At 41.2% G+C, this 26,872-nt stretch overlaps 1 protein-coding gene and 1 long non-coding RNA gene across 3 annotated transcripts in view; one reads left to right on the top strand and one right to left on the bottom strand.

Moving 5' to 3' along the window:
• Nucleotides 1-771: 771 nt before the first annotated feature.
• On the bottom strand, nucleotides 772-17,164 carry LOC139388565 (uncharacterized). Its single transcript, XR_011629297.1, has 4 exons — nucleotides 16,980-17,164; nucleotides 16,280-16,449; nucleotides 14,906-16,085; nucleotides 772-2,451 (listed from the first exon to the last, which is right to left on the bottom strand). It is a non-coding gene; the product is annotated as an uncharacterized lncRNA (long non-coding RNA).
• Nucleotides 17,165-17,192: 28 nt separating this feature from the next.
• LOC139388554 (TNF receptor-associated factor 2-like) overlaps nucleotides 17,193-26,872 on the top strand; it is a 30,525-nt gene continuing 20,845 nt past the window's right edge. The window contains exons 1-4 of one of the 2 annotated variants that reach the window (XM_071135284.1): nucleotides 17,193-17,264; nucleotides 19,628-19,836; nucleotides 22,289-22,367; nucleotides 22,585-22,683. In XM_071135284.1, coding sequence (XP_070991385.1) covers nucleotides 19,658-19,836; nucleotides 22,289-22,367; nucleotides 22,585-22,683 — 357 coding nt within the window. In that variant the 5' untranslated portion in view covers nucleotides 17,193-17,264; nucleotides 19,628-19,657. Of the gene's footprint in view, nucleotides 17,265-17,340; nucleotides 17,696-19,627; nucleotides 19,837-22,288; nucleotides 22,368-22,584; nucleotides 22,684-26,872 lie in introns of those variants that run through there. The other variant, XM_071135285.1, reaches the window with a different exon arrangement.

Raw genomic sequence — 26,872 nt, 5'->3', positions numbered from 1 at the left:
AACATCAGACATGGAAGCCTGAGAGGAAGACAACCAAAGCTTTAGTTTCTAGACTATCCAATGCAAAAAACATCTACATTTAAATGGTATTAATATTAATTTATATATTTCTGTTAATTCCCATATTCCCGTTAATTCCAACTGACAATTTACACCTCTGAATATTCCCCTAAATGTGCAACCTTAGTGCTACTTTTAAAGAATCTCAGTTTGAATACTTTTTGGTTACTACATGATTCCATATGTGTTATTTCAAAGTGTTGATGTCTTCCCTATTATTCTACAATGTAGAATAATGTAATGTAATGTAGTTTTACAGTAAAGGAAAAACCCTGGAATGAGTAAGTGTGTCCAAACTTTTGACAGGTATTTTTTTTCTCCCCTTTTTCGTGATATGCAATTTATAGTTACAGTCTTGTCTCATCACTGTAACTCCCGTAAGGACTCGGGAGAGGCGAAGGTCGAGAGCTGTGCGTCCCCCGAAACACAACCCCGCCAAGCTTCTTGACACAATGCTTGCTTAACCCGGAAGCTAGCCTCACCAATGTGTTGGAGGAAACACCGTACACCTGGCGAACTTGTCAGCGTGCATGTGCCCAGCCCGCCACAGGAGTCTTAGACCGCTTCGCCACTCGGGAGGCCCATTGAATATCACTTTGAGCATGGTGAAGTTATTAATGACACAGTACACCCAGTCACAACAAAGATACAGGTGTCTTTCCTGCCGGACAGGAAGGAAACCACTCAGGGAGTTCACCATGAGGCCAATGGTGACTTTAAAACAGTTAGAGTTTAATGGTAGTGATAAGAGACAACGGAGGATGGATCAACGACCTTGTAGTTACTCCAGAAAACGAACATAAATGACAGAGTGAAAAGAAGGAAGCCTGTACAGAATACAAATATTCCAAAACATGCACCCTGTTTGTAACAAGGCACTAAAGTAAAAGTGCAAACAATTTGGCAAAGAAATACACTTTATATCCGGAATACAAAGCATTATGTTTGGGGCAAATCCAACACAACAGTACCACTCTTCATATTTTCAAGCATGGTGGTGGCTGTATCATGTTATGGGTATGCTTGTCATCGTCAAGGACTAGGGAGTTTTGTTAGAATAAAAATAAACAGAATAAAGCTAAGCACAAGCAAAATCCTAGAGGAAAACCTGATTCAGTCTGCTTTCCAACACACTGGGAGTCAAATTAACCTTTCAGCAGGACAATAACCTAAAACACAAAGCCAAATATACACTAGAGTTTCTTACCAAGACAATAATGAATGTTCCTGAGTGGCCTAGTTACAGTTTTTTTTATTTAAATCTGCTACAAAATCTATGGCAAGATTTCAAAATGGCTGTCTAGAAATGATCAACAACCAACTTGACAGAGCTTGAATAATATATATATATTTTTTAAAGTGCACATATTGTACAATCCAGGTGTGCAAAGCTCTGTGACCTTACCAAGAAAATCTCACAGCTGTAATCGCTGCCAAAGGGTATTCTAACACTATCGACTCAGTGGTGTGAATACTTATGTAAATTAGATGTTTCATTTTCAACTAATGTTTTCACTTTGTCATTATGGGGTATTGTGTGTAGATGGGTAAGAAAAACATATATTTAATCCATTTTGAATTCAGGCTGTAACACAAAAAAATTTGAAATAAGTCATGAGGTACAGTTGAAGTCAGAAGTTTACATACACCTTAGCCAAATACATTTAAACTCAGTTTTTCACAATTCCTGACATTTTAATGAAAATATAAAGTCTCTGTCTTATGTCAGTTAGGATCATCACTTTATTTTAAGAATGTGAAATGTCAGAATAATAGGAGATAATGATTTCGTTCAGCTTTTATTTATTTTATCACATTCCCAGTGGGTCAGAAGTTTACATACACTCAATTAGTATTTGGTAGCATTGCCTTTAAACTATTTAACTTGGGTCAAACGTTTTGGGTAGCCATCCACAAGCTTCCCACAGTAAGTTGGGTAAATTTTGGCCCATTCCTCCTGACAGAGCTGGTGTAACTGAGTCAGGTTTGTAGGCCTCCTTGCTCGCACACACTTTCTCAGTTCTTTCCACAAATTTTCTATAGGATTGAGGTCAGTGCTTTGTGATGGCCACTCCAATATCTTGACTTTGTTGTCCTTAAGCAATTTTGAAACAACTTTGGAAATATGCTTGGGGGTCATTGTCCATTCGGAAGACCCATTTGCGACCAAGCTTTAACTTCCTGACTGATGTCTTGAGATGTTGCTTCAATATATCCACATAATTTTCCTACCTCATGATGCCATCTATTTTGGGAAGTTGCACCAGTCCCTCCTGCAGCAAAGCATCCCCACAACCTCCTACAGCAAAGCATCCCCACAACATGATGCTGCCACCCCCGTGCTTCACGGTTGGGATGGTGTTCTTCGGCTTGCAAGCATCCCCCCTTTTCCTCCAAACATAACAATGGTCATTATGGCCAAACAGTTCTATTTTTATTTCATCAGACCAGAGGACATTTCTCCAAAAAGTACAATCTTTATCTCTATGTGCTGTTGCAAACCATAGTATGGCTTTTTTTATGGTGGTTTTGGAGCAGTGGCTTCTTCCTTGCTGAGCAGCCTTTCAGGTTATGTCGATATAGGACTCATTTTACTGTGGATATAGATACTTTGTACCTGTTTCCTCCAGCATCTTCACAAGGTCCTTTGCTGTTCTGGGATAGATATGTACTTTTCACACCAAAGTACTTTCATCTCTAGGAGACAGAACACATCTCGTTCCTGAGCGGTATGATGGCTGCGTGGTCCCATGGTGTTTATACTTGAGTACTATTGTTTGTACAGATGAACATGGTACCTTCAGGTGTTGGGAAATTGCTCCCAAGGATGAATCAGACTTGTGGATGTCTACAATTTCTTTCTGAAGTCTTGGCTGACTTCTTTTGATTTTCTATAGATGTCAAGCAAAGAGGCACTGAGTGAGAAGGTCGGCCTTGAAATACATCCACAGGTACACCTCCAATTGACTCAAATGATGTCAATTAGCCTATCAGAAGCTTCTAAAACCATGACATAATTTTCTGGAATTTTCCAAGCTGTTTAAAGGCACAGTCAACTTAGTGAATTCTAAGTGAAATAATCTGTCTGTAAACAATTGTTGGAAAAATGATGTGCTAACCGACTTGCCAAAACAATAGTTTGCTAACAAGAAATTTGTGGAGTGGTTGAAACACTTAGGTTGGAGTCATTAAAACTAGTTTATGTAAACTTCCGATTTCAACTGTATGAATACAATATGTACAAAAAGTGCTGTAATTTCTACATTTCTAAATGGTTCACCCGATATGGATGAAAATACTCTCAAATTAAAACGGACTGTCTGCATTTTAATGGCGTGGTCATTGTATCTGGGGTAGAAAAAGGAAAAAAAAGTACTCTGTTCCAATACTTTTGGTGCTCACTGTATGTAATCGATGAATCCTACTTCTATGGTGGCAGACTCACCTAGCATGTTAGTGGGCAAGCCCAGTAAGCTGTGCAGTAAATCGTGGACCTCTCTGTATCTCTGCATAACATACGCCAACTCTTCATTATCCACAAACTTCACATCTGCCCTTGAGTCAGGGGTCACCCTCTGAGAAAGAGAGGGAAAGAGAAAGTAGAGTGATATGAGGATAGGCAAATACACTACAAAAACCACTACACTCCCTCTGCAAAGAGATCAGTCCTTCACAAACTCACATTGTCCTCAAGGAAGCGCAAGTACTCTCTCCCTAAGGATCCATCTGGAAGGAAGGCCATCTTGGACAGATCCAATGTGGATAGCCTGATCCGTGGGCGCTCTCTAACACACCAATAGATGAAACCTACACACAAGAGTAGTAATGGACATATATGTTCCCACAGAACTTAACCCAATCGTAGAGATGTATATTTCAGGAATCAGGATGGACATAAACACTGAGTAGGACAGACAGCAGAGTTTGTGCCATACATTAGAATATGGTATGGCCCTCAGGGTCTCCTCTTGTTCTGTCCCAGAGCGTAATGAGGGCCAGGTGTCCTGTAGTCTCGCCGAGAACGGACCACCATGTCTACAATACATGGGGAACAGGGATCACAGTGACAAAAATATGGTCCTTTTTATTGAAAAAAATGCAGTGTAGTATGTTACACCAAAAGAGAAACTTAAGTTATTTCTCACCCTTTCGAATAATTGATATTTCAATTACTTGTTTTAAATCAAGCTTTTCATCTAATTTCACTAAGACTGTTTCACAGTTTTTGATCTTGTTTTACCAGACCCAGACCCCACCCACACAACTCATTATGGATCAGTATTATGGTCGTTCCATGAAATAAGTGCCTTTTGCATCCCTTTGATATTTTAGTTAGAAATTGTGCACCAATATTGAATTTAAAAGCCTGTTATAATTTTTTCTATGAATAAAGAGTTGTTAGTGCCAAAATACAGCATTTTGACAAGTCCCCTCTAACTTCGAGGAACATTTTCATCCACTTAAGTTTTCCACAGCATTATAAAGCCCTAGTTATTTTGTTGCTTGAGAAAGTACATTCTGATTATTACTATTTATTTAATGTGATTAGTTATTAATTTTAAGATAAAAAATCTGTCCCTTATTTTAAAGGTCAACCCTGTTACAAAAAATGAACTCTTGTTTTAATATGGTGAACCTATTCCTTTTAAAATATTCTTTTTTCAAAAGAAACATTGAACATCTAATAGTAATGTCTAGTGTAAAAGCAGGTGAGCTGGTTCTACTCTTTTTGTCAATTTTCTGGTGTTTTGTGGTGGAAAACGGAATAGGCTGAGCATAACAAGTCAGCCAACCCTATTACCCATAGTTAGGCAGGCTAGAAATGTTTCACTTTCATTTTTTTCCATTCACTTGCCCCTCCTTGTTGTACACAATAAGCTTCCATTCCCCCTGTCACAAGGGGATTTATTGCTGATTTAAGATTAACTTGTCAACCCTGTTACTTTACTTGGCACTTACTATGGTTATTTTTTATTATTTTACCTCTTTTATTAAGTTGAACATGTGCTCTTTATGACAGAATATTAAAATGGTGAAATCCCCCCCCCCAAAAAAAATTGCCTGCTCTGGGGTTAATATCAGAGTCAAACAAACTGCGTACCATTATATTTAGCCAAACTCTTGGTACTATACACCTATGGCGCTGGTTAATAAGGAGTTTGTCAGTGCTAAATACTCTTGATGATGTCTAAAAACTTCCTACACATGTAAATGTCCATGTGAACATATCACAACTGGAAGTGGGCATCCTTCTCACCGTGTCTGTAGGGGTCCTGCAGGGCTGCCACCCCAGGGCCCACAGCCAGCAGTGCTTTCTGGATGACATTTGTAGGGATGTGGCCCGGGTGGCTGTCTGCAGAGTCTAGACCACTATGCTGCTGCCAGACACACGGCTGTGGGGGAGAGCAAACACCATCAGACATGATAATGCAGAACACCTGACTCTGAAGCAGTCCTTCATCCCATCCACAATGGCTCATCAATTATCACTGCTCAGATGGGGCCACTGGTAGTTTCCAGTGCTCTAGTTTACTGTCAAACAGTGATGAATTGTCCTAGTAAACGAGTAGTACATGAGACCAGCAAGGAAATTAGTGTGATGGGAATCTTGGAACGCATTTTGAGTTTCACATTAACTGTATGTTTACAAAGCACACATGACACAAAAAAGCATTTTACAAACAGGACATTATTATCAGTGTTGGGTAGTAGTGAACTATATGTAGTTCAACTAGTGATTTAACAAAATTTTGCAGTAGCTTAGTGGTAGTTGAACTAAATTCAAATCTAGGTAGTGTTTTCAGTAGTTAATACGTTTCTTACTGTGTAACTTACTACTGGAACTACACACTACTTTTTTGGCTAAAATAAAATATGGGTGAAGAACGCAATAATTTCCTTTATTTTTCAGCATAAGACATGCCAAATTCCCACTTGAAACATAAATTATGACCCCAAAGTAATCTGTCTTGCAATTTGTAGTCTGACATTTCAGATTTACATATGATAATTTTCCAAAGACTAGTCTCAGACTAGGACACTGACATTAGTATGATATGTTACGTTTGGTATGGTTACATAAGATAGAAGGTTACTTAAAGCAAAAACGAAACGTCTAGCTAGCATGGTTGTGTGTTCTAATTACATCAAGGAAAACTTCAACATTTTGGCTACTTTGCAACTACTTACCATGTTAGCTAAACGAATGGGGGAAAGAAATGTGAATGGTTTCCCTCTCGAAAAGGGTGCCATTGAAAGGAGTGATTACTGGGGTAGCAGTAAATGTAAAAGTTGACCAACTGAAGAGGAAGATTCCCGGTGTATGTGATGCTCGTCGCAGACAGGGTGGCGAGAGTGGTGAAATAGAAAAGTCATTGTCTGTTCTTCTGAGTTTTGATGTTGAGTCTTTGCCCGACAAAGTGATGTTCGAGCTTTTGTGCTGAATACATTACGTTGTTACAGGTGTCCAGCTTATAGTCATGTGGCAACAGTGTGTAGGAGGGAGGTTCCTAGGTGTGAGACCTGTGCAGAAGGGCATGATACAAAGGGATGTGTAGCATTGGGGAATGTAGTGGTATGTGTTAATTGTAGGGGTGCCAATGGGGCTGGGGATCAGAAATGTCTGTGCGAGAGAGGCAGGTTGAGGTTTCCAGGGTTAGAGTAGTGCAGAAGTTGTCATATGCTGAGGCAGTGAAGAAAGTAGAGAAAGATGGGTCAAGGGGGAGGGATCCTGAGAGGAGTCGTGTGAGTAGTAGATCTGTACCAGTACAGAGGGATAGGCCAACAAGTGATATATGTTTCAGTAAGACTGGATTTTTTGCAATGGTTATCAACTGTATTGCAGGGATGGAACAGAAGTTGCAGAAAATTGAGGTTGTGGTGGCAGTTGCAGAGAGGTATTTGGGTGTGCAAGACTTGAGATCAGAAGAGTTACAGGGTGTGTTAAGTGGTGATGTCCCATCCTTTCAGGTTGTTGGCATGAGGTAGGACTAAATATATTTAAATAGTAGGGAAGGCTAGTCTAGTTGGTGGCGGTAATGCAACATATTGGATTTCAACCGCCGTTTAAACATCATTGAAGAAGAACTTTCTCCACGCTGTACAATGTGCAAACGTAAATTGAAGGACATGCCAAGGATTTTGTGACCACACAGCAAGAGGTTACACAGGAACACACAAGAAAATAAACAGTTCTGCCCATGCTCTGGTCTTCTCTGTACTCGCTACATAGAATGTCACTTCTATGCGTACTCGCCAGCCAGGGCCTGTTTGTTTACGAAGGTATACATGTGGGACTTGTACCCTTGTGTGTGTATGGATAAGAAGTCAGTGAAGGAGGACTATCTACTTTTGTCTGCCAATGTCGTTTTAGTTTGACTAGCTCTCTGTGTGTCGATGACGTCTTCCAACTTCACCTACAACCCACAGCTGTCTTGTTGAAATTCCTTATTTAGCCTGTACTCGTGGTTGTCCAGCTTTTATTTATTTTTCAAAACCCCATAACTCGGTCTCAACCCATCAATATTTATATAAAACACCACCTAGACAAGGCCATGCTTGACTCGTTTTATCTTACACCACCCACCTAACTTTTTGTGCCCGGTATTTTTGAATTCCTATGCTATAATAATGTTTGCGAAGCTAGTCTAGTTTACCAAGCTACCAATTCATTCAAATAAAATGTTATTGATCACATACATGTGTTTAGCAGATGTTATTGTGGGTGTAGCAAAATTCTTACAGTGCAGTAATATATAACAAGTAATATCTAATAATTTCACAACATATACACAATAAACACAAATCTAAGTATTGTCACAGTGGCATAGATTAAGATACAATAGAATATAATACAGTAATTCACACTAAAGCTACCCTTAGAAAAATATAGTTTACTTAACTAAAGTTACTTTAAAAAAGTAGTTCACTACATTCAAAATACTTTGTGAAACAACATGGTCACAGAGCATTTCATATTAATCTGTATGTAACTCTGAGATACTCCATTTAGTATGATATATTACATTTTGTATGGTATGTATTAATTTGTGGATGTCCATCCATTCCGTATGATATGTTACGAATTACAATTTGTAGAATATGATACAAATTGCAATTCGTACAGTATGTTACAAATTTGCAAAATGTATGATCTTTTCCGAATTTACATTTGTTTTGGCTTAGGTTAGCTAGGTGGCTAGGTTGCCAATTCTAGCTAATGTTAACAAGGTTTGGGGTAAGGAGTTAAGTTAAAGGGTTAGGAAAAGGTTTAGCTGAAAGGGTTAGGGAAAGGATTAATTAAGCGGCTAGGTGTTCCGCTAGCGTTCCACTACGACAACATCCGGTGAAATTCTTCTTTAACAAACCATCTCCCCTTTTCCCGCCATTTTTGAAATACGGTTCCGTATTTCACTGAAAGAATAAACGTCTTGTTTTCGAGATGATAGTTTCCGGATTCGACCATATTAATGACCTAAGGCTCGCATTTCTGTGTGTTATTATGTTATAACTAAGTCTATGATTTGATAGAGCAGTCTGACTGAGCGGTGGTAGGCAGCAGCAGGCTCGTAAGCATTCATTCAAACAGCACTTTTGTGCGTTTTGCCAGCAGCTCTGCTGTTTATGACTTCAAGCCTATCAACTCCCGAGATTATGCTGGTGTAACGATGTGATGTGAAATGGCTAGCTAGTTAGCGGGGTGCGCGCTAATAGCGTTTCAAACATCACTCGCTCTGAGACTTGGAGTAGTTGTTCCCCTTGCTCTGCATGGGTAACGCTGCTTCGAGAGTGGTTGTTGTCGTTGGGTTCCTGGTTTGAGCCCAGGTAGGAGCGAGGAGAGGTACGGAAGCTATACTGTTACACTGGCAATACTAAAGTGCCTATAAGAACATCCAATAGTCAAAGGTATATGAAATACAAATGGTATAGAGAGAAATAGTCCTATAATTCCTATAATATCTACAACCTAAAACTTCTTACCTGGGAATATTGAAGACTCATGTTAAAAGGAACCACCAGCTTTCATATGTTCTCATGTTTTGAGCAAGGAACTTAAACGTTAGCTTTCTTACATGGCACATATTGCACTTTTACTTTCTTCTCCAACACTTTGTTTTTGCATTATTTAAACCAAATTGAACCTGTTTCATTATTTACTTGAGGCTAAATTGATTTTATTGATGTATTATATTAAGTTCAAATAAGTGTTCATTCAGTATTGTTGTAATTGTCATTATTACAAATACATTTTAAAAATCTGACAATTTAATCAGTATCGGCTTTTTTTGTCCTCCAATAATCGGTATCGGCGTTGGGGGAGAAAGGTGGCACTGCACCGGGACAGGTTAGCCCAATACAGAGGGGCTTCCTCTCTCCAAACCCCAGGGACCCCCACATTCACCCCCTCTGGCAATGACATTCCCCAAGCACCCACACCCAGGCACCGCAGACCAGGCTCCAGACAGCCCATCATTACAATACATTCGTTATTTTTTACATTTTCGAAATGTATTATTAGCTAACTAGCTACAGTGCAGACTAACTCAAATGAGATGCTAACGACGTAGCTAGTATGCTATTGAGCTAACTTTACATTCTCTTTAGCTAGCTAGCTAAGTGAATTAAATATCACCAGCTACCTAACTTCATATTAGCTCGCTATCTTGACGTATTTATCATTGTAAAAAAAAAAAAAAAAAAAACTTCAAATGCATTTTTAGGTAGCTAACTAACAGCCATGGAGGAGGGTGAAGGGATAGCAGCCCCAACTGTCAAAGTGAGAGTAGGCTATTCTGGATAGGGCAGGTACTTTTGTGTGGTTCCTGTCCCTAGAAGTGAGGACAGAGATGATGGTAACATAATATTCAGTGCTGTCTAATTTGAGTATAATGAAGTCTGTTTCTTGTGATGTTTTATGTCCTCTGATACAGAGAGCTGTGAAAGCCTGTCTGCAGATGAAGAGGTCCAAATTTTTTTATTTATTTATTTCACCTTTATTTAACCAGGTAGGCTAGTTGAGAACAAGTTCTCATTTGCAACTGCGACCTGGCCAAGATAAGGCATAGCAGTGTGAACAGACAACACAGAGTTACACATGGAGTAAACAATTAACAAGTCAATAACACAGTAGAAAAAAGGGGAGTCTATATATACATTGTGTGCAAAAGGCATGAGAAGGTAGGCAAATAATTACAATTATGCAGATTAACACTGGAGTGATAAATGATCAGATGGTTATGTAAAGGTAGAGATATTGGCGTGCAAAAGAGCAGAAAAATAAATAAATAAAAACAGTATGGGGATGAGGTAGGTGAAAATGGGTGGGCTATTTACCAATAGACTATGTACAGCTGCAGCGATCGGTTAGCTGCTCAGATAGCAGATGTTTGAAGTTGGTGAGGGAGATAAAAGTCTCCAACTTCAGTGATTTTTGCAATTCGTTCCAATCACAGGCAGCAGAGAACTGGAACGAAAGGCGGCCAAATGAGGTGTTGGCTTTAGGGATGATCAGTGAGATACACCTGCTGGAGCGCGTGCTACGGATGGGTGTTGCCATCGTAACCAGTGAACTGAGATAAGGCGGAGCTTTACCTAGCATGGACTTGTAGATGAGCTGGAGCCAGTGGGTCTGGCGACGAATATGTAGCGAGGGCCAGCCGATTAGAGCATACAAGTCGCAGTGGTGGGTGGTATAAGGTGCTTTAGTGACAAAACGGATGGCACTGTGATAAACTGCATCCAGTTTGCTGAGTAGAGTGTTGGAAGCAATTTTGTAGATGACATCGCCGAAGTCGAGGATCGGTAGGATAGTCAGTTTTACTAGGGTAAGTTTGGCGGCGTGAGTGAAGGAGGCTTTGTTGCGGAATAGAAAGCCGACTCTTGATTTGATTTTCGATTGGAGATGTTTGATATGGGTCTGGAAGGAGAGTTTAGAGTCTAGCCAGACACCTAGGTACTTATAGATGTCCACATATTCAAGGTCGGAACCATCCAGGGTGGTGATGCTGGTCAGGCGTGCGGGTGCAGGCAGCGAACGGTTGAAAAGCATGCATTTGGTTTTACTAGCGTTTAAGAGCAGTTGGAGGCCACGGAAGGAGTGCTGTATGGCATTGAAGCTCGTTTGGAGGTTAGATAGCACAGTGTCCAAGGACGGGCCGGAAGTATATAGAATGGTGTCGTCTGCGTAGAGGTGGATCAGGGAATCGCCCGCAGCATGAGAAACATCATTGATATATACAGAGAAAAGAGTCGGCCCGAGAATTGAACCCTGTGGCACCCCCATAGAGACTGCCAGAGGACCGGACAGCATGCCCTCCGATTTGACACACTGAACTCTGTCTGCAAAGTAATTGGTGAACCAGGCAAGGCAGTCATCCGAAAAACCGAGGCTACTGAGTCTGCCAATAAGAATACGGTGATTGACAGAGTCGAAAGCCTTGGCAAGGTCTATGAAGACGGCTGCACAGTACTGTCTTTTATCGATGGCGGTTATGATATCGTTTAGCACCTTGAGCGTGGCTGAGGTACACCCGTGACCAGCTCGGAAACCAGATTGCACAGCGGAGAAGGTACGGTGGGATTCAAGATGGTCAGTGATCTGTTTGTTGACTTGGCTTTCGAAGACCTTAGATAGGCAGGGCAGGATGGATATTGGTCTGTAACAGTTTGGGTCCAGGGTGTCGCCCCCTTTGAAGAGGGGGATGACTGCGGCAGCTTTCCAATCCTTGGGGATCTCAGACGATATGAAAGAGAGGTTGAACAGGCTGGTAATAGGGGTTGCGACAATGGCGGCGGATAGTTTCAGGAATAGAGGGTCCAGATTGTCAAGCCCAGCTGATTTGTACGGGTCCAGGTTTTGCAGCTCTTTCAGAACATCTGCTGTCTGGATTTGGGTAAAGGAGAACCTGGAGAGGCTTGGGCGAGTAGCTGCGGGGGGGGGGGAGCTGTTGGACGAGGTTGGAGTAGCCAGGCGGAAGGCATGGCCAGCCGTTGCGAAATGCTTGTTGAAGTTTTCGATAATCATGGATTTATCGGTGGTGACCGTGTTACCTAGCCTCAGTGCAGTGGGCAGCTGGGAGGAGGTGCTCTTGTTCTCCATGGACTTCACAGTGTCCCAGAACTTTTTGGAGTTGGAGCTACAGGATGCAAACTTCTGCCTGAAGAAGTTGGCTTTAGCTTTCCTGACTGACTGTGTGTATTGGTTCCTGACTTCCCTGAACAGTTGCATATCGCGGGGACTGTTCGATGTTAGTGCAGTCCGCCACAGGATGTTTTTGTGCTGGTCGAGGGCAGTCAGGTCTGGAGTGAACCAGGGGCTATATCTGTTCTTAGTTCTGCATTTTTTGAACGGAGCATGCTTATCTAAAATGGTGAGGAAGTTACTTTTAAAGAAAGACCAGGCATCCTCAACTGACGGGATGAGGTCAATGTCCTTCCAGGATACCCGGGCCAGGTCGATTAGAAAGGCCTGCTCACAGAAGTGTTTTAGGGAGCGTTTGACAGTGATGAGGGGTGGTCGTTTGACTGCGGCTCCGTAGCGGATACAGGCAATGAGGCAGTGATCGCTGAGATCCTGGTTGAAGACAGCGGAGGTGTATTTGGAGGGCCAGTTGGTCAGGATGACGTCAATGAGGGTGCCCTTGTTTACAGAGTTAGGGTTGTACCTGGTGGGTTCCTTGATGATTTGAGTGAGATTGAGGGCATCTAGCTTAGATTGTAGGACTGCCGGGGTGTTAAGCATATCCCAGTTTAGGTCACCTAACAGAACAAACTCTGAAGCTAGATGGGGGGCGATCAATTCACAAATGGTGTCCAGGGCACAGCTGGGAGCTGAGGGGGGTCGGTAGCAGGCGGCAACAGTGAGAGACTTATTTCTGGAGAGAGTAATTTTCAAAATTAGTAGTTCGAACTGTTTGGGTATGGACCTGGAAAGTATGACATTACTTTGCAGGCTCTCTCTGCAGTAGACTGCAACTCCTCCTCCTTTGGCAGTTCTATCTTGACGGAAGATGTTATAGTTGGGTATGGAAATCTCAGAATTTTTGGTGGCCTTCCTGAGCCAGGATTCAGAGCAGTGGTTCACAGAGCAAATGAAGAGCAGTGGTTCACAGTCCTGGTCCTGGGGACTCAAAGAGGTGCACATTTTTGTTTTTGCCTTAGCACTGCACAGCTGATTCAAATGATCAACTCATCATCAAGCTTCAAGTGGTATTTATGTATTCATTTGTGATGCTATCCTTAACATGACCGTTTTTGTCACACGCTACACATGCACATGTGTGCACATGCATCTATCTATCCAATGTTATCATTATTTGATATAAAATATATTATACTTTAGTAATCCACAATGACCTGATGATGTAAGTCTAATAATGACATTTCTTCCATATTCCTACAGATACCTTGCAATTGGAGATTCCTTCAAAACGATTGCCTACAGTTACTGTGTAGGGCATTGCAAGGTTGGGTGACCAGGACTGCCTCCTGGGGGAATTCAGTTGGGTGAAGGCTACCTGTGTCCTGCATAACTTAATGAGGATGGACACAAGGACCAACAGTGGATCTGTAGCTCGCCGTCGTGTGCCAGAGGAGAGGTCTGCTGCGCTGCAGGATATTTCAAGGATGTGGGGCCAACAACGCAGCACGGGAGGCAATCCGTGTGCGGGAGATCTTCACTTTCTACTTCTTCAGAGGGTGCTGGACACTGGCAACACCATAGACTACACTGTGCGCAACCAAAGGCTCTTTTTAAGAGCCATCCACATTGCAATAAGAGTATTCTCATATTTTACTTAGCTATGTCAACTGCAGTTATTCAATTCCCAGTTTCTCTCCCTTTGATTTCTACTTCTCAGGTAAGGGTGCTGTCTGTATAAAAACAAAACAGGCTCTTTTAAGTCACCCATATTGAAAAAATGTAGAACAATTAGACACCCTATAACCCACACCTACACACTCATGTATCAATCGGATTGTGTTGTACAAATAGCAGGCTCAGGTGTAACTGTGGCTCCTTTCACCTTCAAAGAATAGGCAAAAGGACCAACCATGGAGAATAACTACGCTATATTGTTTGTTCTCGTGTGTCTGTGCATGTTTTTCGGTATAAAGTACTAGAGTGGACACCAGGTGAGGCCACATACAGATTCCTGTTGAACGCTGTCTCTTTAAACTACCTTATTTTCTCAATAAGTCGCACCTTCACTTCATCCCTCTCCTCCCTTCTCCCTAAATCCTCTAGGTTATATCAGCTGTGTCGGTGAACCCCTCCCGCATCTGAACTGGCTACATACAGGGCACAGCATGATGAGAGGTAAGAGGTCACTTGGTCAGGTCAACAGGAAGTGTTATGCTTAACATTGAAATACAGATAGAGATGTAGTACTCCCAGAGTTAATGATACAAGGTCAGTTTAGTATGTCACCTCCTTATGATTATGATGACTGACAGTGTTAGAATAAAAAAAAACCCACAAGGCTTAATAATGCGATCCCGCTCTTTATTTGCCACAGTAGAGTACATGATCAGTGAATATATTCAAATTACAGGCTACAATGTGGGGATCTAATGCTTGGTAATAACTACATTTATTTACAACTTGCATCCTTGGCACAATAAAGTTATTTTATACTCTATCCAAAGGCTTTATTAATGCCATTCATGTTTTAAGTCGATACAACCGGCTATGATAGCTAGGTTCTGGCCTAATATTTAAGGTTCCCTCCACAGATCAGCTACATAGCTAGCTATACATCCACAGGCATACAGGTATTTTTTATCCTCCACTACACAATAAGCAAGAAAATAGTTAGCTACGTTACTCCAGCTGCATTGCAAGGCAAGCTTCCAAAATTATACATTAAAATTAGCAGTAAATGCTTAAGCTAGCTAGATTCTTTACATCCACTGTTTCACAAGACTACAGCCTGGTTTGCTGGTTCTCTCAGGAGTCCGTAAAACATTAAACACTAATTACAATTCTATGTAGCCAGTTCAGATGCAGGACGGGTTCACTGACACAGCTGATATAACCTAGAGGATTTATGGAGAAGAGGAGAAAGGGATGAAGTGAAGAGAGACTGATTGTGAAAATAAGGTAGTTGAACAGTAATCTGTGTGTGTGGCCTCACCTGGTGTCCACACCACACTAAGCGGCTGCAGAGTACTTTATGCTGAAAAACATGAACGGACACACGAGGACAAACAATATAGCGTAGTTATAGAAATAATGAAGTGTCTTGCTATTCTCCATGGTTGGCCATCTTGCTTATTCTTTCAATGTGAAAGGAGCCAGTTATACACCTGAGCAACACAATCAATCAATCAGATTGATACATGTGTGTAGGTGTGGGTTATAGGGTTCTACATATTTTCAATATGAGTGATTTGAAATGGCTGCTTTATTTTTGTACAGACATCACACCCTTACCTAAACAGCACCCTCACCCGAGAAGTAAAAATCAAAGGGAGAGAAACTGGGAATTGAATAACTGCAGTAAGTAAATGGAAGAACACTGTTATTGCAATGTGAATGACTCTTAAAAGAGCATTTGGTTGTGCATAGTCTATGGAGTTGCCAGGGAACAACACCCTCTTCGAAGAAGTAGGAGGTTGATCTCCGTCTCTCCGTCTCAGTCTTGCTGCGTTGCTGGACCCCATCCTTGAAACATCCTGCAGAGCCTCGTGTCCATCCTCATTAAGTTATTTTGTTATTGAACCTTTATTTAACTAGGCAAGCCAGTTAAGAACAAATTATTATTTATAATGATGGCCTAGGAACAGTGGGTAACTGCCTTGTTCAGGGGCAGCACGAGGGATTTGATCTAGCAACCTTTTGGTTACTGGCCCAATGCTCTAACCACTAGGCTACCTGCCACCCCAAAGTTATGCAGGACACAGGTAGCCTTCACCCAACTGAATTCCTCCAGCAGGCAGTCCTAGATGGCCCTGGTCACCCATCCTTGCAGTGCCCTACACGTTAACTGTAGGAAATCGTTTTGAAGGAATCTCCAGTTACAAAGCATCTGTAGGAATATGGAAGACAATCTAATTATTAGACTTTTACATCACCAGGTCATTGTGGATTACTAAAGTATAATATTCCTGATAACAAATCATGATAACATTGGATAGATAGATCCATGGGCACACATATGTGTAGCATGTGACAATAACAGGATCATATTAAGGATAGCATCACAAATGAATACATAAATACCACTTAAAGCTTGATGATGAGTTGACCATTTGTATCAGCTGTGCAGTGCTAAGGCAAAAACAAAAATGTGCACCCCTTTGAGTCCCCAGGACCAGGTGAACCACTGCTCTTCATTGGGACCTCTTCATCTGCAGACAGGTTTCATAGCTCTTTATTTGAGGACAGAAAACCTCACAAGAAACAGACTTCATTAGTCAAATTACACCGCACTGAATATTGTTACTATTATCTCCATCCTCACTTCTAAGGACAGGAACCACACAAAAGTACCTGCCCTATCCAGAATAGCCTACTCTCTCACTGACAGTTGGCCAGGTCGCAGTTGTATATGAGAACTTGTTCTCAATTAGCCTATCTGGTTAAATAAAGGTGAAATAAAATAAAGTCGGGCTGCTATCCTATCACCCTCCTCCATGGCTGTTAACTAGCTAACGTTAGCTACAAATGCATTTGGAGTTTGTTTATCACTGTAAAAAAAAAACACATCAAGATAGCTAACTAATATGAAGTTAGGCAGATGGTGAGATTTAATTCAGTTAGCTAGCTATCTAGAGTATTTGAAGTTGGCTAGACAGCTAGCTAGCCAACTAAGTTAGCTCATTTAGCAGCTTATGAGTTAGCCTGCACTACAGCTAACGTTAGTTAGCTAATAATACGTCGTTTTTTATTTTTTTTACATTTTCGAAATGTATTTACTTACTTGAACAGGTTCTCCCAGCCTTGTGGACAATTGGAAACAGGTCAGTAAAGTTTGTTTGTCCCCAGAGCGTTTTAGAGGATAATTACTATTTAACTATGTACCCATTTCATAACCAGACCTTCATACAAATTACCAACACGCCTACAAGCCAGTCACAATATGGGCGCAGCAACTTACTGCTTGCTATCTAGTGTACAGTCACCGTAATAAGTCACGTGGGCTGGTGTTGCAAAGCAACAGAAAAAGTACAGCACAAAAAGCTGTAGTACATTGGGCCTTAATTTGGTAAGTACAACACTTCCTTATTTTTTGTAGGTTGGATGAATGGCCATGATATTGGGACTCGCTCACCCCGAAAACCTTTTCAGTATGCAGGTAGTGCACTGCTGAGAAGAAAGTCAACGTTAACGTTATGCCACTGGCAGAGAAAGTCAACGTTATGCCGTAAATGCATGGCTCCATAGCTAAGCCTAGTACGACAGTTGAGAAAGATGTCCACTGGCAAGGAAAGAAGGAAAGGGACAGACCTACTTAGAAAATGTTTTCTGTACCGTGGCTGCATCTCTACGGTACATGCAGTTTAAAGTCGTTTTTCTGGATCAGCGTGCGTTTGCAGTTGTCAAAACAAGAATATTGTTTCAGTTAGATTTCTCAAATTGTCTGGGGGGGAAGTTGGACGTTGACGCTGGAGCTCATTTACTGCATTGCCACACAATGTATTAAAGGTGCAATATGCAGAAATCGCTCTGCCATTTTCAGTTTTTAATGACAAAACAAGGAGTAATTGTGTAGAGCATCATTGTACCATCTAAACCACAGTGAAATATATTTTCCACAACCAAGAATATTGTATGTTCAGTTATTTGACGCTTGTATACAAAACTTATGAATGGAAGCATAGGAATAGCACACATAGAACATATCTACCATGTCTTAGACTAGCTTTCAAAAACTCAAAAGTACTATTTGGAGAACAGCAAAAACAAACAAAAAGGACCCTAGCCATTAATTAGTATGTTTAAAGGTATGTGGAAAGGCATATACAATTTCAAGCACTACTAATTTACTTGTGTAACAACATCACCTTTTAAACCTCTTTTCTCTTTCTCTTGGTGACTTCACTTTACAATTTCAAACTATTACAAGAGTCCTCTCTCTCTGAGACTAAAATGATTAAGCGTCAATTCAATCTGTCCATACTAGAGCGATTATGATTTTTATATACCGATACCGATTATTGGAGAACAAAAAAAGAGGATACCGATTAATCGTCCAATTTTTATAGATATATTTGTAATAATGACAACAATACTGAATGAACAATGAACACTTTTATTTTAACTTAATATAATACATAAATAACATCTATTTAGTCTCAAATAAATAATGAAACATGTTCAATTTGGTTTAAATAATGCAAAAACACAGTGTTGGAGAAGAAAGTTAAAAGTGCAATATGTGCCATATAAAAAAGCTAACGTTTAAGTTCCTTGCTCAGAACATGAGAACATATGAAAGCTGGTGGTTCAATATTCCCAGTTCTTCAATATTCCCAGTTAAGATGTTTTAGGTTGTAGTTATTATAGGAATTATGACGATTCGACTATTTCTCTATACCATTTTGTATTTCATGTAGCTTTGACTATTAGATGTTCTTATAGGCACTTTAGTTTTGCCAGCCTAATCTCGGGAATTGATAGGCTTGAAGTCATAAACAGCGCTGTGCTTCAAGCATTGCTAAGAGCTGCTGGCAAACGCAGTACAGTGCTGTAAAATTCTGGCTAATTAATTACGGTCACACAGTTCACAACGAGCCAGGCGGCCTAAACTGTTGTATATACCCTGACACTGCTCTCACTGAACGCAAGAGAAGTGACACAATTTATGATTATGTGAAGATTGATTGTTTTTTACAAGATACATTTAATGCTAGTTAGCAACTTACTCATAGCTCATTGCAGCCACAGGGTCCTTTTGAAGCTGCACTCACGTAACAGGTGGTCAGCCTGCTACGCAGTTTTCTCTTGGATTGCAATGGCAATGCAATTCTCTTGGACTCCATAATCGGCATCCAAAAAGGCAGATTATCGATTGTTCAAAACTTGAAATCGTCCCTAATTAATCGGTCATGTCGATTAATCGATCGACCTCTACTGCAGGTCTGCCTGCCAAGCCACTCCTGTCCTGTCTCTTTTTGAATTATCTGTTGATTACTAAGTACTGCTACATATTGCATTTTTTGTTGTTTTGACCTGAGGTTGAATGACAGAAATGTGCTTAGACGACATACAGCGAAGTTGGCTTTTAGACACGCTTAACTGTGCATGAATCCCATGTGCAACAGCTACAAATAAACAAACAGAACAGCTGGCTCTACCCCATATTTCCTGTGAGTTCTAGGTAGGTAACCTATCATTTTTTATTTTACCTTTATTTAACTAGGCAAGTCAGTTAAGAACAAATTCTTATTTTCAATGACGGCCTGTTCAGGGGCAGAACGACAGATTTGTACCTTGTCAGCTCGGGGGTTTGAACTTGCAACCTCCCGGTTACTAGTCCAACACTCTAACCACTAGGCTATGCTGCCGCCCCATAGGGTGTGGTTAATCCATTCGCTAAATATTAAGGTTTGATATTTGTTTACACAGGAAAGCTGTATGAGACGTTGATGGAGAGGCATGGCCCGCATATCTCTACCCTCTTTGGACTCCTCCCTTCCAGGGATACCCCAGAGTGTCCTGGCTGTTTCCATGGAAGCGAAGTACCAATGCCAGCAGTGTCACCAGGTCCTGAGGAAGCCAGTCCAGGCTCAGTGTGGACATCGTTTCTGTGTCCATTGTTTCAAACTGCTCACCAGGTAGACTACTGTAGCTCTTCACCTCATCCCCACTACAGGCTCTGCAACCCCCCACCCTTCCTCAAGTTCCCCTTACTTTAATTAACCCTTTCTTACTGGGCATGATGCTCCACCACACGAAGTCCTGCTGTAGCTATTCCACTGCAGTGTCTCTCTGTGGTGGTGATGGTGGTGTTGGTTCCTTGGCTCCCATCAGCATCTTGCACTTCCACTTAACTCAGCCCCTGTCTGGATGAGTCAGCACGGGATTCTGTGTGTCAGTCTGCGGTGGGTGTGTGGTAGGGTTGGGCAGTATATACATTTCCATCCCTCCATACCATGCCTGTGGCATCCAAATATTATCTTAATCCAGGAGTAGATTGTCTCGGCTGCTGTTACTAAGAAGCTTGGTAAGCCACTTAACTAACATTAGCAAGTTAGCAAAACCCCGCTGGAGAGAATTTATTTGGCACATCTTAGATAGTTAACTTAATAGTTAAAAGATATATAGCTGGCAAACATTTAGTAGTTAATTTCATACAAGAGTAACTTGATCACCTCACTTAAGTTGTGCTGTAGAGATGACTCCCCTCACAAAGCTCCCATTTTGCTCCTTGTGCTTCTTTATAAACAAACGCACATGATTGGCTCAAACCGCTGTTTTGGGAAACTAGTTCCGGTAAGCTTCATAATGAAAAATTATGAAGCGCGTGCTGCACGAGAGTGAGTGACTCACAAGGCTCTGGTCTCTCATCGTTGTGTTCTTGTAAACAAACACCACGTGACTGGGGACTACCGTAAACTGAAATGAAGAACGCAATGTTCTTTATCTCCTAACATATTGCACAAGTAGGTACAAATATTCAAATGTATAAAAAATACGTAAAATAAATAGTTTCAGCGGTTTTGAAAAATCATCCCGTGGCTTTTTCCAAATACCCCGGTATACGGTATACTGCCCAAGCCTAGTGTGTGGTAGCCAGTCAGATTAACACCAATACTGGTCCAGCCTCGACTGGAACTATCTGGAATGGATCTTAACTCTGGTGGTGCAACTGGACCAAGCTGCTCTTGCGGATTCTTACTAAATATGTCTTCTCACTGGGAGTTTAACCATGTCACCATCTCACACTGCAGCTAAATCTGTTTATTTGTGTTTTGTTCATTTCATTATAAAACATTGTAGCTCTACTAACTTTGGGCACATTTTTTCTTCTGTGATTATGGAAAATATATTTCACAGTGGTTTAGATGGTACGAGGATGCTCTACACAGTTGCTTCTTGTTTTTAGACCTTTAAAGAGAAGTGGAACCATGTACGTTTTTATACTTCACCTGCTGCTAGAAATGTAGATATTTTTGCCGCTTCATTTGTTAACTTGAGTTAAAATGGTGCAGTGGAATGTGAAAGAAGATAGAGTGACGCTTCAGCTTTTCTTAGTTCCAGGATGTCCTGATTATCATCTGATTATAATCGGAGTATGTTCAAGACGACATGCATTTTTTTACTTGCAAAGTGACATTGTCAGAGATCAGACTACGTAGAATCTGCACGGGAAAGAACAACAATAAGTTAAAGTGTATGTGGATGCCTGGAAGATAATTGTAAATACTGGATGGGTGATTAGTTGTTTAATAAGGAGAAACAGACGTTCAACTACGAATCCTCACTGATAGTCTTAACTAATTTAATATGATGTATTTCACTACAATTCAGGTCAAATACATTGTACTTGAAGTGCTATATTGGTGCTGATGTTGAAATTCAAGGGACAGTAATTTGGTAATTCCAGGAATTTGTACAATTTGTAATCCTGTTTCGCTTTAAACTCACAAGAAACTCCGGTTGCCACATGTCATTTTCTAAGAATTGAAAGGGGAGAGGTTTCAACATGAAGCTAGCTGGTCATGGTTGGTTATCTAAATGCATTCCACATAGTTAGTGGTTTCTAGTGGGACTACAGTATATTTCTGAGTCATGAACCCACACAGAAAACTCATAGGGGAACTATTATCTTCATTCACAACCCTCCTCCGTCTACTGGTGGTCTGACTCCTCCTTCACACTAAAGCCTCTCAATCTGTGGATTTAAACATCAACCTTTTAATTTGTTTGCATCTTTGTGTTGCCTTGCATACTGATGCGCCTGTCGTTGTATGTCTTGCCCGTGCCCACTAATTATAGTATTCTTAATACCTATTATTACAATGTCTTTGCAATGGATCTCGTTGAGCAAGTCTTGAAGTGACTTGCCCATTTGTGTTTATATATGTTTATCTGTATACTCCAAAGTGCTATATATGCTACGTAATTACATGATTCGTCTTTATAGTTTAACCCTGTACTCTGTAGCCTACTGGTAATCATTGTAAATGTGGGTAGTGGTTCAGGCGAGGCTAAGAGCCCTCTAGTTGTTGGCCACTGAAATAATTTTGTACTGTAAAATCACATGACGTGTGTCTCCATCATCAGCTCCGGCCCAAAGCCCTGTGAAGCCTGTCGACAGGAGGAGATATATGAGGAGCCACAGTCCATTCTCAATAGTAATGAGGTAAGGCTCCGTTCCATTCATTTAACTTCTAACAACATCTCTGGTGAATCATGTTGCTCCTGGCGAAAAAAGGATATGGATTTCATTCATCTAAAGTGTTTATTACAGCTCAATGTTTAAGACCCCCCCCCCCCCCCAGTCTGGTTGAACAGTAACAGTGAATGTGACAACTACTGTGTGTAATTAGAGTACTCTTTGTTCTTTTCACCTCCCTCAGGCTTTTCCAGACAATGCAGCTGGTAGAGAAATCGCCAGCCTGCCTGCCAAATGTATCAGTGAGGGATGCTCTTGGACTGGTTGCATAAAAGAATATGAGGTATAGTATGGAGTTAATGCTTATGTTTTACTGGGTTGTCATTGGGTGATTCAAATGAGAATATCTTGTGCATGTTTTGAATTTGAGTTACCTGATTGGACGTCCCTCGTGTCTCTCGTGTTGAGAGCCAATAGCAAAGGCACACAGTAGCAATCTGACATGCTGACCAGACTGCCCCCATTGTGTGTGCGAGCGTTGCAAAATAAATGTACATATACATGTTATTCAATAATTGTATCTGCATAGCCAGGTGCTAAAATAGAACTTGGTCCCGCCTCTCCCATCTACTCATTGGTTTTTACAAGCGTATACCCACATGGGTGGTTGAAAGATGAACAAGGTCCACAGTCCAGCACAGTTGGTGGTGATTAATGCACCTTAAAGTTAGTTTCCAATCACCATAAAAAATCCACAGAAGAAGAAGAATGAACAGGAGAGATTAATCAAAGAAAACTACCTAAATAAAGCTACGTTTCACCTTTTTATCTGTGAATAAATTGTCAGAGAACACATGATTTTGTGTGACTCAGAATGGGTCAAAATTCTGCAAAGATCCAGCACAAAAAAAGGGACCATGTGTATTTCAGGTAAAACATCAACCCATGTTTATCTCCCTGGACAAATTAGCTAGCAATGCAAGCTAGCTAAATGTACATGAATGTTTCATAGAGTATGTATTTTAACCTGCCCCTAAATTAATATATTTGGTTCACAGTTGGTTTTAGTATTTTAACCTGCTTGTCATGAAGGCGTCTGGTGGGGATAGACAAAATCAACACGTGGAACGGGTTTGGTTGTCATGTGAGAGTGAAACAGGATCTGCCTTTGTTATATGACTTGGAAAGTCCCTGGAGTTCTTTTTAATGAGTCCTGTTAGGCGGAGAGTGGAAAGTACCCAAGACCTGCAGGCTTAGATTTACATTCTGTTTACCATCTGTCTTGAGTAGTCTGAGAAATTTATTATAATACTGATAAACTGCAAATTATTATATTGTTGTTAAGACTAATTTAACTGTAAATCCATTTGTCCATCGATTGTAGAGACTGAAAACAGGAAGAGAGGGGAGTTTTATGAGGAAGCAAACCTTGTCCTTCTGCCAAGAGTTAAACTAACATGTACTGTTGTTGTATAACAGGGAATGTTAGGGAGGGGAAAGTTTTAAGTTCATTGCTCTTTTATTTCTTCAGTTTGAGCACATTTGTATCTACTCGTAGGTTATAACTGTGTGTTTTGTGGGGGATGTTAAAAGGCTGTCAACTGTAAATATGTCTGGTTATTCAGTAAAAAGTTTTTTGGGGGGTTAATGTGCTTCCTCAGAACTGTGGATAGAATTGTATTTACTTTCACAATGGGGAAGAAAAGAAGTGAGACTGTCTATGCTACATTTCTAGGGCCGATTCAGCAGAAAGTTTTTGTGTTCATGCAGATTGTGCAGTTAAATGTCATGCTGACAACCAACTTGATGATTAGCACAACTTGTGCTAAAAATGTTTTATCGTGTAGGCGTTTCGTGTTGGTTCAGTGGCCTTTTAATGTTGTCGTTGTCTGTGGGAGATTGTGTGATTTGGAGTCAGTAACAGGTATTCAGTGGACTATAAAAAAACAACCTGTGTTTACTGTAGGATTCACTGGGAAGTGGAAAGACAAACAGTGTTGCTAATCATATATTTTTTTTTTAAATTTCACCTTTATTTAACCAGGTAGGCTAGTTGAGAACAAGTTCTCATTTACAACTGCGACCTGGCCAAGATGAAGCAAAGCAGTGCGACACAAACAACAACACATGGAATAAACAAGCATACAGTCAATAACACAATAGAAAGAAAAAAAAGAAAGTCTATATACAGCGTGTGCAAATGGCGTGAGGTGGTAAGGCAATAAATAGGCCATAGTAGCAAGTAATTACAATTTAGCAAATTAACAGTGGAATGATAGATGTGCAGATGGTGATGTGCAAGTAGAAATACTGGTGTGCAAAAGCGCAGAAAAGTAAATAAAAACAATATGGGGATGAGGTAAGTAGATTGGGTGGGCTATTTACAGATGGGCTATGTATAGCTGCAGCGATTGGTTAGCTGCTCAGATAAGCTGATGTTTAAAGTTAGTGAGGGAAATATAAGTCTCCAGCTTCAGCGATATTTGCAATTCGTTCCAGTCATTGGCAGCAGAGAACTAGAAGGAAAGGCGGCCAAAGGAGGTGTTTGCTTTGGGAATGACCAGTGAGATATACCTGCTGGAGCACGTGCTACGGTGTTGTTATGGTGACCAGTGAGCTGAGATAAGGCGGAGCTTTACCTAGCATAGACTTATAGATGACTTGGAGCCAGTGGGTCTGGCGACGAATATGTAGCGAAGGCCAGCCGACTAGAGCATACAGGTCGCTGTGGTGGGTGGTATAAGGGGCTTTGGTGACAAAACGGATGGCACTGTGATAGACTGCATCCAGTTTGCTGAGTAGAGTATTGGAAGCTATTTTGTAAATGACATCACCGAAATCGAGGATCGGTAGGATAGTCAGTTTTACGAGGGTATGTTTGGCTGTGTGAGTGAAGGATGCTTTGTTGCGAAATAGGAAGCCAATTCTAGATTTAATTTTGGATTGGATATGTTTAATATGAGTCTGGAAGGAGAGTTTACAGTCTAGCCAGACACCTAGGTATTTGTAGTTGTCCACATATTCTAAGTCAGAACCGTCCAGAGTAGTGATGCTAGTCGGGCGGGCATCGAACGGTTGAAGAGCATGCATTTAAGAGCAGTTGTATGGCATTGAAGCTTGTTTGGAGGTTTGTTAACACAGTGTCCAAAGAAGGGCCAGATGTATACAGAATGGTGTCATCTGCGTAGAGGTGGATCAGAGAATCACCCGCAGCAAGAGCGACATCGTTGGTATATACAGAGAAAAGAGTCGGCCTGAGAATTGAACCCTGTGGCACCCCCATAGAGACTGCCAGAGGTCCGGACAACAGGCCCTCCGATTTGACACACTGAACTCTATCTGAGAAGTAGTTGGTGAACCAGGCGAGGCAGTCATTTGAGAAACTAAGGCTGTTGAGTCTGCCGATAAGAATATGGTGATTGACAGAGTCGAAAACCTTGGTCAGGTCGATGAAGAAGGCTGCGAGTACCGTCTTTTATCGATGGCGGTTATGATATCGTTTAGTACCTTGAGCATGGCCGAGGTGCACCCATGGCCAGCTCGAAAACCAGATTGCACAGCGGAGAAGGTACGGTGGGGATTCGAAATGGTCCTGTGATCTGCTTATTAACTTGACTTTCGAAGACTTTAGAAAGGCAGGGCAGGATGGATATAGGTCTATAGCAGTTTGGATCTAGAGTGTCACCCCCTTTTGAAGAGGGGGATGACCGCGGCAGCTTTCCAATCTTTGGGGATCTAGGACGATAAGAAAGAGAGGTTGAACAGACTGGTAATAGGGGTTGCAACAGTGGCGGCATATCATTTTAGAAAGAGAGGGTCCAGATTGTCTAGCCCAGTTGATTTGTACGGGTCCAGGTTTTGCAGCTCTTTCTGAACATCTGCTATCTGGATTTTGTTTAAGGAGAAGCTGGGGAGGCTTGGGCATGTCGCTGCGGGGGGTGCGGAGCCGTTAGCCGTGGTTGGGGTAGCCAGGAGGAAAGCATGGCCAGCCGTAGAGAAATGCTTATTGAAAATCTCGATTATCATGGATTTATTGGTGGTGACAGTTTTACCTAGCCTCAGTGCAGTGGGCAGCTGGGAGGAGGTGATCTTATTCTCCATGGACACTACAGTGTCCCAAAACTTTTTGGAGTTAGAGCTACAGGATGCAAATTTCTGTTTGAAAAAGCTAGTCTTTGCTTTCCTGACTGACTGCGTGTATTGGTTCCTGACTACCCTGAAAATGTATTTGGACTATTTGGACTATTCAACGCTACTGCAGTCCACCACAGGATGTTTTTGTATTTGGAGGGCAAGTTGGTCTGGATAATATCTATGAGGGTGCCCATGTTTACGGATTTACATAGGCTGAACTGTTTCGTGAGTTTCCAAATTAGGAAAATACTTTAGACAAGTCGTTATTGTTTTTAGTTATGGTTAAGGTTGGCTTGGGGATATTTTAGAGAAGGGTTGGTAAGGGTATTTGGAAAAACATGCTCACTTACCTGCTCTGCTGCCTTCTTGAGACTGAATGAGCAAAGACGGGGTAAAGA

This window comes from Oncorhynchus clarkii, chromosome 29 (assembly GCF_045791955.1).
Source record: "Oncorhynchus clarkii lewisi isolate Uvic-CL-2024 chromosome 29, UVic_Ocla_1.0, whole genome shotgun sequence".
NCBI classification, from domain to species: domain Eukaryota; kingdom Metazoa; phylum Chordata; class Actinopteri; order Salmoniformes; family Salmonidae; genus Oncorhynchus; species Oncorhynchus clarkii.
This window is presented reverse-complemented; position numbering and strand designations above follow the sequence as displayed.